This window comes from Nothobranchius furzeri, chromosome 6 (genome assembly GCF_043380555.1).
Source record: "Nothobranchius furzeri strain GRZ-AD chromosome 6, NfurGRZ-RIMD1, whole genome shotgun sequence".
In the NCBI taxonomy this organism is placed as follows: Eukaryota; Metazoa; Chordata; class Actinopteri; order Cyprinodontiformes; family Nothobranchiidae; genus Nothobranchius; species Nothobranchius furzeri.
In genome coordinates this window covers 71615243-71634378 of record NC_091746.1, presented here as the reverse complement: position 1 = coordinate 71634378, position 19136 = coordinate 71615243, and the positions used below count along the sequence as shown (strand labels likewise).

The window sequence follows — 19136 nt, the reverse complement described above, 5'->3', positions numbered from 1 at the left end:
AAAATGAAAGAAGGATGAAATACAAAGACGTTAATATTAATTTACAGAATTATGCCCAACATGATATCATATTAGTTTGCATTTTTGCATAAGTCTTGATAATAAATGGAAAAACGTGGACATTTTTTTAATCTGGATCACAAACGTACAAATCATTTAGTTTTATTCGTTTGGTTGTTTTTGGGTTTCCTGAATAATGGAAAAAGTTCCAAAAACATATTTTAATCAGTTTTAGGAAGTTTTTAACAAACTCGAGTCTCAGTAATTAAAAACTAAACCTGATCAAACTGAACGTTAGCGTCCTAGATCCATCCAGACCTTCACAGAGGTGGACCCACCGGTTCTGGTGAGCCGTGTGCTTATCATCATCATGCATGAGTCCTCCTGCAGAGCTTTCTCATGCAGACCTCCTGTCGCTCCTGCTGCTGAGGATTAGCATCCGCTTTGTGATGGTGACAAAATTCATTTTCACCTCCGAATGGACCGTGTGCGTGTGTGTGTGTGTGTGTGTGCGTGTGTGTGTGTTTGGGGGGGGGGGGGGGGGGGGGGGCTTTTCTTCTGGTTCTGATTTCTGGTCACTCATAACTTTGACGTTGACAGAAGTGGGTTTGTTCTGACAGGGGTCCGGCTCATCCCTTGAGTTGGAGTTTTTACGGAAAACCAGAAACTTCTGATGGGATTTGGCACCAGCGGGTTGAAAACCCCGCTCAGATCTACAGAACATCAGGAGAACTGCTGATCCAGATCCAGTTCAAAGTGTGAGAACGACAAAACAAGATATGATGAGACCGCAGAAAGACTCCTGGGCGAGATCAGGAGCTTTATTTTTCAGCTTACTACAGCCATGTGTGTGTGCGTGAGAGAGGGAGATAGAGAGATAGAGGGTGTGGGTGTGTGCGCGCGTGCATGAGAGAGAGAAAGAAAGAGAGAGAGAAAGAGTGAGTGTGGGTGTGTGCGCGCGTGCGTGAGAGAGAGTGAGTGTGTGAACGAAAGAAAGAAAAATGAAAGAAGGTGTGTGAGAGAAAGACGGAGAGAGTGAAACAGAAAAAGAGAAATGTTGATTTTTGTATTTTAGCTCATTATTGTGTTGCTTTTACCCATATTTACACGTGCGCGCATGTGTGTGTGTGTGTGTGTGTTATTTTAATAAAAACTTTGTCACGGTGAGAGTAAAATGTTAAAACATCTGTTTTATTCTCATTTATTTCGGTTTTAATAATTAAAACTTTGAAATTCATTTAAAAAACTGAGATTATTTCAACGTTTAATGTAAGAATCTGAAGTAAAACTGAAAACTTCCCGTTCGGCTGGTTTCAGGCATCATGTTTTCCCACCTGCTGTCGGCAACGGGGGGAGACGGGGAGGGGCGTGGCTTCCGAAGCCCCGCCCCTGTCACCTTAATAAAAGTCATCTGTGAAGTCGTGGTCAGACCAGCTGACCAGCAAGAAACTTTCTCCATGATTTTTCTAGTTTTTCGGAATGTTTTAGAACTTTTCGTGTTGGAGGATGGCGCATGCGCAGATGGTCAGGTGAGTCCCACAGGAGAGCTGAAACAGTTTTTTATGACTTGCTGTTCCTAACTGGCTGTTCGCGGCTTGTTTTTCCAGGACGTGTGTGTTTGTGTGTGTCTGGTTTTCTGCTGCACCGCTGGATTCAGGTCAGTTAAACACGCACGCGCACACGCACGCGTCTGCTCTGAATTCACATCCTGATTTCATAACTGTGACGTCAGACGTTCCTCCATCTGCTGGTTTCTCCTCATCTGTTTACTCTCACCAGAGGAAGGGTTTTGTGACCAGAAAATGTTCAAACCAGCAGATTTCAGAGAAAATATTCCTAAAGCAGAATCCAGACGTGGTGCAAATCATCTCCTCTAAGTCCTAAAAACACTAAAGTTTGACCCAGAAGGAATAAAATTAACCTTCTTGTTATTGACACAGTTTCTGTGAGTCTTCCCTCATTTTCAGGGACTCCCTGATCCAGATTTGAATGGGTGACGTTTTCCCTTCTGACAAAGGATTCCCGTTAAAAAGAACCTTTATGAATCATTTAAATGATTTTATAATTATTGCACATCAGCTCACCCAGAAACCTCGGTCTGTAAATGATGTTTGTGGCTTATTCTGGTTTTATTTTTATACACGAACTAGAATCGGTCAGCTGTTCATCCCTCACGTCCCAAAGCAATGAAGACAGTTTGAAACTATTCCAAAACTTGGGAGAAAAGTAACGTTTGGGCTCCAGCTGTAGCCGCAGCGGTCACGACAACCGGATCTGGGTATTTCTCTGATGCTTGGTCAACAGGAGTTCCCAAAAATCACCCGGTGATCCAGAAGGATCCGGTATCCAGGATGGTCGGCTGGTCCGTATTCCACTGGTTCCATCATTCGTGCTTCTCTGGGGAAAATCTGGACTCGTTGAACGTTTCAGACATTTTGGTTTTATTTAGATAGAATTTAGACATAAAAACTAAATTTTTACACCATTAAAACAACTTTATGCATTTGATGAACAACACAACCGTAAAAAGGTTTTCCAGAATAATTCCTTGTTTATTTTTCCAGATTGCGAAGGAGGCGACTGCAGCAGCGGCCCGACTCCTCCGTCACCTCCCACCTCCTCCTCTCCCTTTCTGGAGATGAAATCCTCCCATCTCTCCCAGGAATTCCTGGATCAGTTTGTCCAGGTGAATTCCTCAAACAGCGGGGAGCGTAAACACCGGGACGCCGGCGCCGTCATGCCCTTCGTCGGCCTCACCCGCAGTGAGTCCCTCTCTTTCGTCACTCTGGCAGATTCAGCAGTTTGCCTCCAACAGGCGGGGAAAACTTTCACCTGTTTGAGACTTTTTTTTAATTACTACTGGCCCGGAAAACCCAAAAGTCCCAGATGGGATGTGAAGTAAAAGCACCACGGGTAAAATTATCAGCTGCTGTGAGCACCGAGGATCCTCACAGGTGGAATTCCCAGTTTGGTGCATAAAGTAAACACTAATTAAAGCGTCCAGATGTTCCCGGTTTTGCTGAGGATTCCCATTTCCCTCCAGTCCGGTTTTAGTGTTTCTGTGATTTTTGGCCGTTTGCTGACGTGAAGCAGAGGAGAGCAGGAATGTGTCTCTGGTTTGTTTCAGATCCGAACCCACAGGCGGTGGGAAAATCCCAAACCCAGCTGGCAAAGTAAAGGAATGCCTGAATGGTTGATTATTTAATAAGGATTTTTGGTGTTTAAATCTTAGATTTTATTGGAAATCTAGATTATTCCCTCTTTGTTATTAATCCAACAAACCAGCAGGTTGAGTCCTGTTCCGATGAAGGACTTGGAGCAGAAAGGGCTCCGATCTTCCCAACAGCCCGTGGTGGTTCTGGATCAGCAGCTTTCCAGACTTTCTGGAGGTTTTTCCAAACACCCAAACTATGAAAATGGGATTGAAAAGGACGGAAGGACTAAAGTCTGCTCTGTTGACCTGATAGCTAAAATGTAGCCGTGACCTAAACGGGATTTTAGATTCCCACAGAGCTGCAAACTGGGATCAGCTAAAGGATGACGCCTCCCTCGGACGGTTTGGTTCTGTTGGAAGTTTTTTTAAGATCTGTATTTTCTGTTTTGAACCTTAATTGTTTTGCTGTAAACTTGGAGAATTCCAGATTTCTGCTGAATACCTGAGTGGAAAATCAGTGGAATTCCTCCCGGATCCTCTGAATGCCGCGGCAACACGATGCTGCTTGGCTTTTAAGTCTGAGTGAACCGTATCTGATGATTTTGCTGCCTCTTGATCTGGAATTTCTTTGCTCCACAGGTGCTGATTTGAGTCGCAGCTGCTGCAAAAACGGAGGGACGTGTTTCCTGGGCAGCTTCTGCATCTGCCCGCCGTTCTTCACCGGGAGGAACTGTGACTACGACACCCGCATCAGGTAAGGCCTCAGTCATTCCGGATGCTGCGTGGTCCATCCTGGAGTACGTAAGGACACAGATGTGCTTCTCTGCAGGAGGTGTGACTTCATTCCTCACGGGGAGTGGGTCCAGAAGGGCTGCTCCTACTGCCGCTGCATGTACGGCGTCCTGCACTGCGTCCCTCACGTCTTCCATAAAGACTGCGGTAAGGACGGATGCGCTCCTGTTCAGCATGCCCCGTTTGTGTTTAATCGTGTTGTTTGTGACCGAAGCCTTCAGGAGCACACACAGCTGCAGCAGGACGTTGTTTTTTTCGCAGCTGAAGGAGGTTTGGGGAGAAGATGAAACGTTAGAATTCCTCAAACACGGTTGGGATGCATTCCTGTGTTTCCTCCCTGCCGTTCACACGTTTTTAACCCGCAAACAAAAGCAGCTCTTCTGAGTGTAAATGAGTGTCTGCAGGCTCCTCCTGGTCATTTACAATCCTTTTCTCCCACTCCACATTCCCTCTTTATCTCCTCCTCAAACACAGCCGGGCCTTTTCCCATCACAGCTTTAACAGGAAACCGGTTCGACTGGTTTGGATGATTTCAGCTTTAATGTTGGAAAGTGGAATAAAAAGTGCTCTCCTGAACGTTTACGGATCCGATCGACCAAACCAGACTAAATTCCTTAGATGTGATGAGAATGTGAAGCAGTGCTAGTTTAGAGGCGGTGGGGAATTACAGCCTCCCAGAAGAAAGGTACGGAACACAAAAGTATCCAAAATTCAATAAATAAATAAGACATTATGAAATAAATATCTACACTAGACAATCATGTAATCTGACAGTGAAATGATGAAATGGTAAATGGTCTGTATTTGATATAGCGCCTTCTAGAGTCCTAGAACCCCCCAAGGCGCTTTACAACACAACCAGTCATTCACCCATTCACACACACATTCACACACTGGTGGGGATGAGCTACGATGTAGCCACAGCTGCCCTGGGGCGCACTGACAGAGGCGAGGCTGCCGAGCACTGGCGCCACCGGTCCCTCCGACCACCACCAGCAGGCAAGGTGGGTTAAGTGTCTTGCCCAAGGACACAACGGCAGCGACAGACTGAGCGGGGCTCAAACCTGCAACCTTCCGATTACGGGGCGAGCTCTTAACTCCTGTGCCACCGTCGCCCCAATAACAGAATGTTATGTAAAATTTAAGCTCAATGTTATGAAATATTTTTCATTCTTCTTTTAAAATGTCTTTATTAATATAATGTGTTTTTCAAAAGTCAATTTTTCATAATAATCCAAATTAATATTGAGCCATTTTTATTTAATTGATTCAGTTTTTATTACATAACGACTTTTTTACACAGAGATCTTTTATTTCATAATAGTGTTTTTTTCCCATGGCTGATTTATTTCATAATGAGTCTTTACAGCAGAACGTCTCAGTCCGTCAGTCAAGCCAGTGGGTGTGACCTGCAACACCATTGGTTAAGCCTTCCACATCGTTTGGTGTTCCTGGATTTCTGCTCACCGCACATGACCGGACAGTTTAAGGTAGTTCTCTGTAACGCCTTCCTAGATCAATGGTCATGAAAGATGGCGGCGCTGCCTGAACTTAGTTTAGCTCCGGTTTCTTTGGCGGATCAAACAGAGTTGAATAGTTTGTCGGTAGACGATGTTTTGAGTTGTTTGGGTGACATTTTTGAAGCATTTGGTTCGATACTTTGTGAGTGATTGCTTTTGTCTGACTGAATCAGCAGCCAATGACACACTGGCTCCGCCCCGTTAGTGTTGGCTGACGGACTGAGACGTTCTGCTGTAAAGACTCATTATGAAATAAATCAGCCATGGGAAAGAAAAAACACTATTATGAAATAAAAGATGTCGTTGTTAAAAAGACGTTATGTAATAAAAACTGAATCAATTAAATAAAAATGACTCAATATTAATCTGGATTATTATGAAAAATTGACTTTTGAAAAAAACATTACATTATTAAAGACATTTTAAAAGAAGAATGAAAGATATTTCATAACATTGAGCTTAAATTTTACATAATATTCTGTTATTGGGGCGACGGTGGCACAGGAGTTAAGAGCTCGCCCCGTGATCAGAAGGTTGCAGGTTCAAGCACCGCTCAGTCTGTCGCTGTTGTTGTGCCCTTGGGCAAGACACTTAACCCACGTTGCCTGCTGGTGGTGGTCGGAGGGACCGGTGGCGCCTGTGCTCGGCAGCCTCGCCTCTGTCAGTGCGCCCCAGGTCAGCTGTGGCTACATCGTAGCTCATCCCCACCAGTGTGTGAATGTGTGTGTGAATGGGTGAATGACTGATTGTGTTGTAAAGCGCCTTGGGGGGTTCTAGGACTCTAGAAGGCGCTATATCAAATACAGGCCATTTACCATTTCATCATTTCATTGTCAAATTACATGATTGTCTAGTATAGATATTTATTTCATAATGTCTTATTTATTTATTTCATTTTGAATCTTTTAGTGTTCCATAGAAAGGAGGTTGGATCTGTAAACGCGTTTTTACAGAACATCTCGAGGAATGGGCATGACAGTGCTTTGATATGAGTATTCTCAGTATTAAAGCTGCAACAGCAAATTTAGAAAACAAATCAGCCTAAACATTTTCCATCTTCCCAACAATGCTCTTCCTTAGTAGAGCTATGAATATCTTGTGGAGGTTTAAAAAAAGAATAATGTGGTTCTCTCACAGTTGTTTAAAAACCTCCACCAACAACACGTTCCTGATCAAAAGCAACCATCCAAGCATCCGGTTGTCGGTCTCGCCGAACCGCCGCACTTCCCTGGGTCCTCCGCTCATCCCACACTCACGTGTTCAGCACCAGAACACCACCGGTGTGAGGTTCTCCGCTCAATAACATCAGCAGGGTATCCGCGGGTCCTTAAAAAGTCTTAAATTAGCTTTTCCAAATTTAAGGCCTTAAAAATCCTTAAAAATGGCAAATATTCCTTAAATACAGTTTCCAAAGTTCTTAAATGACCAAAGACCCAATAAACAAAAATCTTTTATTTCTATAAAATTTTTGTAACCTTCTAGTTAGTGTTCAGCATTTTTTGTATACGATGTTGGCGTAAGCGGAACCGTACACATTCAGTTGGTTGCGTAAGGGGGCTATTTTTAGATGAGCACATTAGCTGGTTAAGCTAGTGGGAGCTTGCACCACGGGGAAGTGCAAGTTTAATGGTAACTGGATGGCTAATCCCACGTTCGCGACGAGGTTAGCACCGGTTCCAGGCAATAGCTTAAATAAAAAATTTTAAAAATAGCTTAAATTTGGCTCCCTTAAACCTGCAGATACCCTGATCAGAGAAGGAGAAACAGCCGGCTGCTACCGCTTCAGCTTTAGGACAAACGACAAGAGTCCCCAAAAAGAAAAACTCCATCTGACTTCACAGACGACGTTTGGAGCTAGAAAACGGTGACTGGTGTTTAAATGGTAAATGGTAAATGGCCTGTATTTGATATAGCGCCTTCTAGAGTCCTGGAACCCCCCAAGGCGCTTTACAACACAATCAGTCATTCACCCATTCACACACACATTCACACACTGGTGGGGATGAGCTACGATGTAGCCACAGCTGCTCTGGGGCGTACTGACAGAGGCGAGGTTGCCGAGCACTGGCACCACCGGTCCCTCCGACCACCACCAGCAGGCAACGTGGGTTAAGTGTCTTGCCCAAGGACACAACGACAGCGACAGACTGAGCGGGGCTCGAACCTGCAACCTTCCGATTACGGGGCGAGCTCTTAACTCCTGTGCCACCGTCGCCCCGTTTAGCGCCGTCTCGTTTCCTCCGGCATCAAAGCGTCTCGGGTAAAAGGGGAGGGGTGGGTGTTCCGTGTTTGTCTTGTTCTGCATTTTCGCCACAACATCCACATTTTTTTCTTTTATCTTCTGGTTTCATTTGAAATTAAAAGGAAACTCATAAGAGATCACATTTTCAGCGCGACATAAGCGAGGTTAGCTGATCAAAAGGAATGAAATGAGACTAACCGACAGAATTCCCTTTGGTTTTGATTTATTACAGGAAACATTTATTTTTTAGTTTTGTTCCTCCGCTCCAGTAGGAGGAGCTCTCTGGGTTTAATTATTATTTAGAGTTTGTTCCTTGAATTAAAGCTGTTTACCTTCTAATAACTAATTTGCTGTGAAACCGTGTCAATATAAGCTGATGTCTGTGCAAACCCCTTTAAATCAGATCATTCAGAGCTGCAGCTTTACGCCACTTCCTGCTCTGAGTTTTACCTGCCAGGCGTTCTGCAGGTAGATCTGTAGTGTGAGGCACCACAAGAGGAGCTGTTCTCGTCCGGCGCTGGAGATAAACGTGCTGCTGGACCGGCGCTGCAGGACGAGTTTAGACATCGTGTTTAGGGAAATCTGCAGAAAGAAGGAAAAAAACAACCAAAAAGTCGCTAAATTATTGTCATCGTTTGTTTTCATTCTCCAGACGATTCAGAGGAAGAGGTCCGCTGGAACCGCTCATCGGCCGTCAGCATGAATCCGCTCGCCCACTTCCTGTTCTTCACCTTCTCACTGCCAGTGTCTCTGCTGCTCACCCATGTGTTTACCTGAGACTGCCTCACCTGCAGTCTACAGCAAACTACCGACAGCAGGTTTGGCGGTATTATTGAGTTTATCGTACACCACTGGCAGCTGGGTCGCCGGTGGTGTACCGTATTTTATAGATAACTTTATTTACAACAAATGTGACACAAAACAGAGACTTGATGCACAGTGGGTTGGTTTTTGGAGTTTTATTTTGTTTAAGCTAAAAGATCGACGGATCTGTTTCCACTTGTGGAGATTTCAACACAAACACACGCAGACGCGACGATTCCCGTCACAAACACCGGGAGTTTCGATGACAACCACCGCAAATGAAGTTTTGCTTTTTTGACTCTCAGACAAAATGTGCATTCTGATTTTATTACTTAGCAACGCTGCAGAGAAGGAGACACCTGGAAAAGGATCAATGAAACCATATTTATGGGAAAGACGGAGACGACGGAGACCCTCTGAGCCCAAAGCTGAATTCAGCCAGATGGCTTTATTTATTTAAGAAAACGAACCGAGCCTTGGGTTTTCAGCATGTGTCTTCCTAACCCAAACCCTAATTATCTACGTCTCTATGTGTCCATCAGCGATTGAAGACGTTTGTGTCTGCAGAAAGATGCTTCTGTTTCTCATCTCTAAAAACAAAACAAAGGAAACTTATTTTAATGAAGTCATTCGGCGTCATGACCAGATTTAGGTTTTCAGACTGAGCTGACCTGAACGTAAACGGGGAACCGTGTTTATTGCTGTTCCTGCCGGGACAGGAAAGGTGTCCCAGGTGTTGCGGGACCGGACCAGAACCCAAGCCTGCTCTGTTATCTGGAGGTATTTCCAGTGGGAGCTGTCGTCCACGCTTCTTATCTATGGATGAGCTCTAATTTGATTATCTGCTGCTCCTCTTATCTTAAACAAACACATCAGCTGTTGTTCTGCAGTTTGTCAGCATGCTGGATGAAAAAAATCCTGACTCAATAAACGGATTTAAAAGGTTTCAGTCTGTTGTCGTAGTTTGTTAAAAGCTGAAACTCGTTCAGACCGAAGGGGGAAACAAAAGTTTAAGAACAGACGTCATATCCTGTAGGTCCTATTTATGTTCACATGGAACCAGTTAGCCTCTACTGGTTTACACACACACGCACACACACACACACACACACACACACACACAGTGTTCACTATTACTCTACAAGGAGGGGGTGTTGATTCCAAGTGCGGAATCCCTCAGGGAGGATCAGAAACATAAAAAATGTCCCTATGCCGATCAATAAAGTATAAATTACTATTATTGCTACGACTTACCTACTGTAATAATAATAATAATAATAATTATTATTAATACTGCTACTTACCTAGTGTAATAATAATTATTATTAGCATTATAATTATTGTTTTTACTGCTATTACTACTTACACTACAATAATTATTAGCATTATATTATTTTTATTATTATTACTGCTACTTAACTACTATAACAATAATTATTAGCATTATAATTATTGTTATTACTACTATTACTACTACTTACACTATAATAATTATTAGCATTGTTATTATTATTAATACTACTACTTACCTAGTGTAATAATTATTATTATTAGCATTATAATTATTGTTATTACTGCTATTACTACTACTTACACTATAATAATTATTAGCATTATAATTATTGTTATTATTATTACTACTATTACTACTTACACTATAATAATTATTAGCATTATTATTTTTATTATTACTACTACTACTATTACTACTTACACTATAATAATTATTATTAGCATTATAATTATTGTTATTACTACTATTACTACTACTTACACTATAATAATTATTAGCATTATTTTTTTATTATTATTATTATTATTATTATTACCACTTACCTACTATGATAATTATTATTATTAGCATTATAATTATTGTTATTACTACTATTACTAGTACTTACACTATAATAATTATTAGCATTATAATTATTGTTATTATTATTACTGCTACTTAACTACTATAACAATAATTATTAGCATTATAATTATTATTATTACTACTACTACTTACACTGTAATAATTAGCATTATAATTATTGTTATTATTGTTACTACTACTTACCTACTATATTATTTATAATAATATAATTATTAGCATTATAATAATAATAATTATTATTACTATAACTCACAAACGTGTTCAAGTGCAGGACTAAGGAGTAAAAATGAAACTTAAAGGATCTGGACTCAAGCAGCAAAACAACCAAAGATGACCCAATCTAGAAGTTTCTCTGCTGCAGAGGAACCAGTAGGGATTACAGGGTAAACAGGAAGGCTTTTCTCTCTTTAATCTGAGTTTAATCCCTCTGTTGTTATTAACACAACCCATAATAAACCAATTACCAAACTTCTCTGACCAGTAAAAATCCTGTTAAATGGTGACGCGATTCGCGATTCACCTTTTTAAATTTAAAACTCCAAAGGTGTTCTTTTCTGCACAGAAGAGCTCGTCTGAAGGCTTCCTTCAGCGGGGTTGTAGAGCTGTAAGGAGCAGCAGGAGGACGGAGGAGGAGCTGCAGAGGGCACAAACAGATTTAAAACAGATTAAAGTGGACGTGAATGAGAGGAGGAATGTTAAACGAGTGTTTTCACCTCCTCCTGTGATGCCTCCCACCTCCTTGTGCTTAACATTTGTCTCTAAATGAAGGATCTGCGTAAAGCAGGTGATCAGCTCAGGAACGTCTGCACGACTGTGTCGGAGTTGAATAAAGGAACGTGACGGATGGACAGAATCCGGAGAGACTAAAGGAAACTCAAACAGCAGCTCCGACATCTACGTCTCCATCCTTTGTGTCGTTAAACAGGACCAAAACTGTCTAGCCTGTCATTAAGGTGAGCACCTCACAGCTCTCTACTGACCCCTACAGGCTGATCAGTCCAGTAAAAAATAAGGAGAGAAGCTTCCCAGTCCTAAAGGAGCTGCTGCTCCTCCTCATTGATGGCGTCAGCTGAGGTGGTTCCCAACCTTATTCGACTCGTGGACCCCTGAGTCGTTTTCTCGTACCACGAGCACCCCCCTTAGTCAACCGTGTTGATGATTTCCCAAAAGTAGAACGTACAACTGATCATTAAAGGACAATCATTTCATAAAATCCCAACGCTGAAACACGTCTCACTTCCTGTCTGGTTGATAAATGCTGGTTTGTTTTTCGTTTGGTAGGAATGGGCCATATGGCCTAAGATCTATATGAGAATTTATTCTTTTATTCTGTTTATTTATGTCAAAATGACTGTTTACATTCTCACATATGAATTGCAGTGGAACAAATACTTCAAAAAGTATAGAATACATTTAATGTTCAAAATTAATTAAAAAAACTACAAAACCTTTTAACCCTTTGATGCATAATGGTCACTACAGTGGACAGGTACTCAAAACAGTTATTTATTTATTTTTGCTATTAAGCACAGCTGTTGAAGACTTTATTGCATGTGAGCCCCTCCATTTGGACTTCAGTAAGTCAAGCCAACATGTTTCATGTTCAGAATGCACGATGCCCACTGAGATGGACATGTAATAAATTATTTGTAAATTAACAAAATGTTGCAAAAAATGTTTGTTGAAATTTGTTTCATTCACACCTAAAGACAAATGAAAAAAATTGTTTAAAGAATCATGATTGAAGATTTCATAATTCATGCATCAAAGGGTTAAGTAGTTTTTTCAAAAATACACAAAGCCTCATAAAATGAATAACGATGAAAATACTTAAATAAAATACAAGCTAAATGTATTTATTAGAAATTATAAATAGTTTGAACTGGAGTGAAAAATGTAAAAACACAAATAATGTTTTTCATTTTTTCATAGAAGTTTAGCTTCACTAGTGAATAACTGTAGGTAAAATTATGCTGCGGTGCTTTTTTTATAGGTTTATTCTTTTTCTCAGCCTCTGGTTGAGCGTCGCTCTGATCAGCTGGTCTGGGGTCAGAGGTCAGACCCGCGGTGTGCACCTGCCGCGCGGAGAGAGAGAAGTTGCACTAAACTTTTAACGACAGAAGCAGCTGTGGATGAGTAAATCAGGAGATGTCCCAAACTTTATCTCAGGATCCTGTAGTTATAAAAGATGGACCTACATTTAATTTTTAATCATCTAAAGTTGTTTATTTAGACATATGTGTGTTTATGAGCCATGAAAACGTAGTCAAAGGTTTAAAAGAAATGACTAATAAATGACAGAGTAGTTCTCTGACTGGAAAAGGCAGGTTTCAAACCGGGAGAAGGCACAAGAAGATGGTGCAGCGTCATGGTGATCTTTCCTCTGAAGTTAGTAAAAGTTAGTCCAGCATGCTTTGCAGTCATTTATAATGAGTCAGCTATTATTTTAGACCATTTCAGACGTTTTATAGGTCTGAAAGATTGACACACTGTCTCCAGACAAGGAGCCAGTTTTTGTGTGTGCACAATAATATGTAAACTGCCCCAATGTTCTTGTGCAGACCGACCCCCATAATTCAGGTCTGAAAATGAAGCCAACACGGAAGTGACAAAAATTGCAGTTCCATCCTCATCCACTAGGGGCTGGTGTCAGAAGCGAGCAAATCCTCATTGACTCTCATGTTAAAAATACCAATTTCACAGCAGAAATAAACATGTTTACAGCCTGGTACCAGAACATGTTTTTGGTTTAAATTATCTAGTTTACACTCATGACAACTCTGAGGGGGCTGAATTTTTTTCTCACTCTTCTGTTTAAGTGTATTAAAAGCCTAAAATTCTGTATAATTAATGAGCATCAGACCCACGTGACCGCAGAGCTAGCTCCGTGGAAAGGCCTCAGTAGAGCCTCGGTCTGGCCTGAAAACTGTTCCGCCATTTCAGTCTCTCAACTTAGACCGTTAGTTGTGCCGTTTGTGTGTTCTTTTTGGATATTTTTTGTGCAATTGTTGGACAAAATGACTTGCTGTGGCATTAATTGCACTAATAGAGCGTCCAAGGAGTCTCCACTTCATTTTTTTCGCTAAGTAAAATTATATTGATGTATTTTAGGTCATCGCCGAGCTGAACTTAGATTTTAACATGTACTGTTTAACCATGAAATGTAAATGTAATAGAGTAAAACCCAGCTAGACAGAACCTGTGACACGGTCAAAATGGTGGCGGTGGCCACCTCCCATTTTGGCTCAAAAATGTATAATTGGAGCCTACGGACATGAAATGTCCAGTATACATGTCGATGGTGCACACACATAAACTGGCCCAAGAAGTGTTTCCTTCTCTGGTGCATGCTGGGAGTTGTGGTTCGACTTGATCTTTTGTCCTTCATCATAGTTTATGATGCATTCAAAACCACACATTTAGAGTTGTGCAACGAAGTTTCTAAATGATTTAAAACCATTTTTATTAGGTGGATTTTAAAGAGGCTGTAAGCTAACCTAGCAAAACTACAATGCTAAGCAGCTTTCCACGCAAACTTTGGGATTTATGAAAGAAAACTTTGCGGAAAAATGTGCGCAACTTTAAGTTGACTAAGGACCTGGCTTACGCACATGTTGGACATGGAGAGCACCTGCAGTGCTGCTGCTGAGAAGATACAATTATGAAATCCTGCAGCATCATCACTTGTACCGCTTCGTTTTCACACAGAACAAGACCCCCCCCCCCCCACACACACACACACACACACACACACATGCACACACACACACACACACACACACACACACACACACACACACACACACACACACACACACAGAAGCTCTGGTGTTGTGCACAGTTAACTCTGCTTATAGCTAGGTTGCTACCTCCGTTAGCTTAGCTCCCACCTCTGCGTTAGCTTTGGGTTAGCTTGTCGCTAAATTCACTTCAGTTAGATGGGTGTCGTCATTTGATCCCAGCCTTACAGCCACACCCTCAGCTCCACCTCTTTTCCCTTTTGTGGAATTGTCTATGGGAATACAGAATGTAGAATATCAGCAGGGGGACAGATTGAGAGAGAAAATCATGCGTCTGTGACAGTGTGTGTCCTGTCACTGTGACCCAATTGATCATGCACCCTGGCTACTTGGACAAGGGAGATCTTCGTTTGGCTGACTGGTTAGCAAACGTGACGTTTGCCTGGGAGTCTGGGGATGGAATCCCAACTGGACCATTTTTTATACATCCGCCACAGATCTCTCTGAAGAACTCAGCATTGACGGCTTCAGCAACGCTGTGCCACTCCGTGGATTTTCTCTTATTAGTTTTGCAAAAGCACTTCCTTTCATTTCTCCACCTCACCCACAGGTACCTCAATTTCTGCTTCTGTGAAATTGCGCTTCCTTGATCTACGGTCGCCATGTCATTGGCGGAGCACTGCAACAGCCAGCTTATGTATAAGCATGAGATCCACAAGGCACTTTGCAATGACCATTTATGGCAGTAAGTGGGCGTGGTGAGGGTGGGATGTGACTAAAATGCAGCTGAGAAACATTCTCATTAATCTCCGATTTATGAAGCAGAGATTGCGTGCAGCTGTGAGTCCTCCATGTTTGATACATCACTAACCTACTTGGCGTAAGTACCTATTTTTTGCTGAGCTTAAGTACGGTTTTAGTAAGGATTTTACGCCATGTTTGATAAATGAGACCCCCAACCTGTATTGGATTGTTTACTGTGTGAAGGTCCTTGAGACGACCTGTTGTGATTTGGCGCCTTATAAATAAACTGAGTTGAATTTAATTGAAATAAATAATTTGAGGAAAACATCCATATATACTGACCTAAATCTGTCTGTCTAGTGAAAGTGAGAGTGAGAGAGAGGTTATATATATATATATATATATATATATATATATATATATATATATATATATATATATATATATATATTTATTTATTATAATCATATCATTAGTCGATGTGTGCATCTGCAACAGGCTTCTGTCATTGTTGAGGTTGTTCATTTAATATGTACCTACTAAGTTGTAAACCTAGATGACTCTGAACCCATGAGGACCACAGATGAGCTCCAAGTGAAGTAAACAAGAACCAACTGGTCACGGGTTCACGCGCTTTCACGTTCCGGCTCTGCTGCGAACATTACCGCTGAGCTGTGATTACGACCCTGGTGCCGTTGGGCTAATCCATGTGACATCAGCGTCTTTGTGAGCACCAAGCTGTGAGACGGGGCGGTTCTGGAAACAAGCAGGAAAACATTATTATTATTATTATTATTATTATTATTATCCAACAGTTGCAAACGACCTTCTCCGAGCATTAGGAACACAAAATAACACAGGTGTCCTTGTAGAGGGGACGTGCAGAGAAGTGACATACGAGTCTGATGCAATGCCAAAAGTTTCTATAAAAACTGATATAATAATAATAATAATAATAGTAATAATAATAATAATTATAATAATAATAATAATAATAATAATAATGATAGTAGTAATAATAATAGTAATAATAATGATAGTAATAATAATAATAGTAATAATAATAATAATAATAATAATAGTAGTAGTAGTAGCAGTAATAATAATAGTAATAATAATAATAATAATAATAATAATAATAATAATAAAATAATAATAATAATAATAACAGCAATAGTAGTAGTAGTATAGGAAAATGTAGATATTAACAAATACATAAAATTGAAAAAAAAATAAAGATGCAGAAAAAAAATGTATCAAAGTATGTAGAAGAAAAGTATGTCAAGCCATTAATGTATTTAATCAAAAAGTTTCACTTTAGGTAGTCTTGTGAGGATCTCCAGAACTCATCAGGTCACAAAGTGTTAAGGAGATAAAAACTTTGGGTCGACTAGTTTGGTTTAGCCGGATGTTAGCTGACTAGTTTCACTTTACTTCTGACTAGTCGGACAAAAGAGTCACCGGTTTGTAAAAAACTTTTATTAATGAGTGCTTTTATATGAACTAATATGATCAGCATACGCAGCGTGTTCGTTACTAACAGAGCACCACGATGCCCCTCATCAGAGAGATCAAATAAATACATAAACGGCTTGCCCTAGCACGATGAGACAAAAGAGAGATGCGCCTTCAGTGGAAAGACAAAACAGAGAGGAGAGCAGGAAGAGACCACCCGGCCTCAGACTGCGATGATGAGCGCAGCTCGGATTCATGACAAACTCAAAGTCCAGTCGTTCTGGGAGCAGAAGATCCTGCAGCACAGCCGTCAGATGGATGAGGAGGAGAACCGTGTGAGGAGCAGCGCTCTGGCTCGGTCAGGAAACACAAAAACTTTACCTGTTTACTGTTTTAGACCGGGAGTGACCGGGCTGCTGTCGCCATGGAACTCTGGCTTATTAATGTGTGAACAAGCTCATCAGGTAAAGGTGTTTGGTGTTCTGGCAGAAGATCCACGTTTCAGGATGGATGAACTTGTTGCTGTGGGATCAGGGAGGATAGGAAGATTAAAAATAAACTTCTTCGGCGTCATGTGAGCCATCATTACCAGTAGATGAGTTCTCTAATGCCTCGGTCATGTTTGCAGCTTGTTCGTCTGTCATCAGGCTCCAGCCTGAGAATGTTGATTAGAGGCAGCCCGGCTGCACGCTCCGATACCGGAGATCAGAGGGAATATCCGGGAACAGATGAGCTGCAGATCAAAAAGCACAAACTGACAGACACAACAAAATCAGAGAGACTCTGAGTCCGACACGAACAAGAAGCGCCGCGGATCAGCTGTCACCTGGGTCACACATTACAGAAAGAGACATGATCTAAAGCAGGAAAGGGTTAAAAACTAAGCTTTCATGCTTCATCAAGCTAACAACAAGCTAACTGGAGGAGAAAAGAAAAGAGCTGAGTAAAAACATGTAAAAACCGTGTTTATTAGATGGAATTTGTGTAAAAGTGATGCTTTTCACCCACAAGATCCAGAAAGAAAAGGAAATATAAAAAGATAAACGCAGAGAAAACAAAACAAACACAAACACAAACACCAAACAAAACAAAAAAACACCACCCAGTACTTCAAAAGGCAGCTTACACTCACAGCCACAGACGGATGGTTACCATGGTAACCCTGGTGAGTCTGACAGCTGCTTTAACATTTCTGTGCACCCTGGTCACAGCTTCTTACGCTTACTAAGAAACATTTGATCTCAGACTGGACTATCACAGAGTCGATGCTGAAGTTGCGGTTCGTCTGTTCACCTCTAAACATCTTCAGCTCCTTTAACTTCTGTCCTGCAAACATTTTGTTGTCTCGTCTCTGCAGCAGAGATCATACAGAGTTGTGCTCCAGTCTGATGCTTCTGTAACTGATCTGTGACTTCTCTCCCTCCCCTCGTGTCAGACTCAGGCAGCAGTGGATTCTCCGTTTGGACCAGAGGAACCAGCAGCAGCAGAACTTCTTTGAGGAGAGAAGAAAACGAGTGCAGATAACTCAAAGGTTTCTGTAAAAGCTACAAAACTAACAACACCCATCAGCTGCGGGGGGCGCGAGCCGGAGTCCAGGCTTCACTGGGACACAAATATGGAAAGAAAACAAGCTGAAATCAACCAAACATGTGATAGAATCAGATCCCCCCAGAAGTCAGTCCCACATCCAGGGCCGTATCAAGGCATTTGGGGACCAAGGCAAATGTAGGCTTGGAGCCCCCACCACCTCACTCCCTGCTCAGTTAATATAAGATGGCAGCGTGCTGAGAGTACAGATTGTTGTTGCTTTCATTTAATAAACAATCATTTTAAAGCACTGTTATTATATCTGACTGTTTTTAACAGCAACCCTAGCTCAGACACCACATCACCTTCCACATATATGTCATGAGCTCACTGAGCGTCACATGACCAGATTCATACTGAAGTTGTACTGGTGAAAGTAACTTAAAGTAATGCAACAGTTGTGTAATGCCTTACATTTTAAAATAAGTAATATTGTAATGTAATGAATTACTTTAAAATTAGGGTAACAAGTAATAAATAATGCATTACAGTTTTGAAGTAACTTGCCCAACACTGGTGATAAAAGGTAGAAAAACCAGAAAGTTAGAAAAGATTATTTTGATGAAAGAAAAAAAAAGTCTGGTGTGATCCAGTCAAGCTGTGACCAGAACCGGTTTACCCATTAATCCAGCTGTTGGCGCTACCTGCTGTTCCGGTTGCAATCGCTGACAAGGTTCTTATTATCTGAGGATATTTCTGAGTGAGAATTCTTTTCATCATTGCATCTGTGTGAGGTTGTTAATGTGACCACGTGGGGGCAGCAGCACACAACACCACGTGTTTGTTCAGCTGCTGGAACACTGGACTCAGTTTTTCTCCCCAGTACAGGAACAGCCCAGTCATCTCTAACGTTTGTGTAGGAAAACAGGAAAAAAGGCAGCGCGAGGACAGAGGTAGAAGTTAAATAATGCTGAAAGACGCAGGAGCTGGTCATAAACGCAGTCACAGAGAAAATGTCTGCCCCTGATGACCTTAGACCTGAATTTTCCTCACAAGAAGAGCTCATCCAGCGGAAATAAGAGCAATTATAAAATATAATTCAGGTGAACCAGCTTCATCATAAAAAGTGCCCTCGCCTGAAGAGAAACATGCTCCTGAACTACTTAAGACCATTAACTGTCTTCTCTAATCGCTGGACTTTGACACCCCCCCCCCCCCCCCCCCCCCCCCCCCGTCGGACATTTGTGTGGACACTTGAATACTAAGAGCTCTCTGGACC

At 41.5% G+C, this 19136-nt stretch overlaps 2 protein-coding genes across 2 annotated transcripts; both read left to right on the top strand.

Moving 5' to 3' along the window:
* Nucleotides 1-1283: 1283 nt before the first annotated feature.
* Nucleotides 1284-8624, top strand: tdgf1 (teratocarcinoma-derived growth factor 1). The gene is made up of 6 exons (XM_015943401.3): nucleotides 1284-1529; nucleotides 1608-1657; nucleotides 2565-2762; nucleotides 3794-3908; nucleotides 3984-4093; nucleotides 8361-8624. Exons 1-6 carry the CDS (start codon nucleotides 1507-1509, stop codon nucleotides 8483-8485), a joined length of 621 nt encoding a protein of 206 aa, XP_015798887.3. The 5' UTR covers nucleotides 1284-1506; the 3' UTR covers nucleotides 8486-8624.
* Nucleotides 8625-16228: 7604 nt separating this feature from the next.
* On the top strand, nucleotides 16229-18284 carry LOC129164460 (protein FAM240C). The gene is made up of 2 exons (XM_054744667.2): nucleotides 16229-16688; nucleotides 17766-18284. Exons 1-2 carry the CDS (start codon nucleotides 16564-16566, stop codon nucleotides 17869-17871), a joined length of 231 nt encoding a protein of 76 aa, XP_054600642.1. The 5' UTR covers nucleotides 16229-16563; the 3' UTR covers nucleotides 17872-18284.
* Nucleotides 18285-19136: the final 852 nt, after the last annotated feature.

Bases quoted from the DNA above. Each gene is read 5' to 3' on its own strand.
- tdgf1 (XM_015943401.3), top strand. From the start codon at position 1,507: ATGGCGCATGCGCAGATGGTCAG. The intron at 1,658-2,564 runs GTCAGTTAAACA...TTATTTTTCCAG, and splicing joins TGCTGCACCGCTGGATTCAG to ATTGCGAAGGAGGCGACTGC. The intron at 2,763-3,793 runs GTGAGTCCCTCT...TTTGCTCCACAG, and splicing joins CTTCGTCGGCCTCACCCGCA to GTGCTGATTTGAGTCGCAGC.
- LOC129164460 (XM_054744667.2), top strand. From the start codon at position 16,564: ATGATGAGCGCAGCTCGGATTCATGACAAACTCAAAGTCCAGTCGTTC. The intron at 16,689-17,765 runs GTCAGGAAACAC...CCCTCGTGTCAG, and splicing joins AGGAGCAGCGCTCTGGCTCG to ACTCAGGCAGCAGTGGATTC.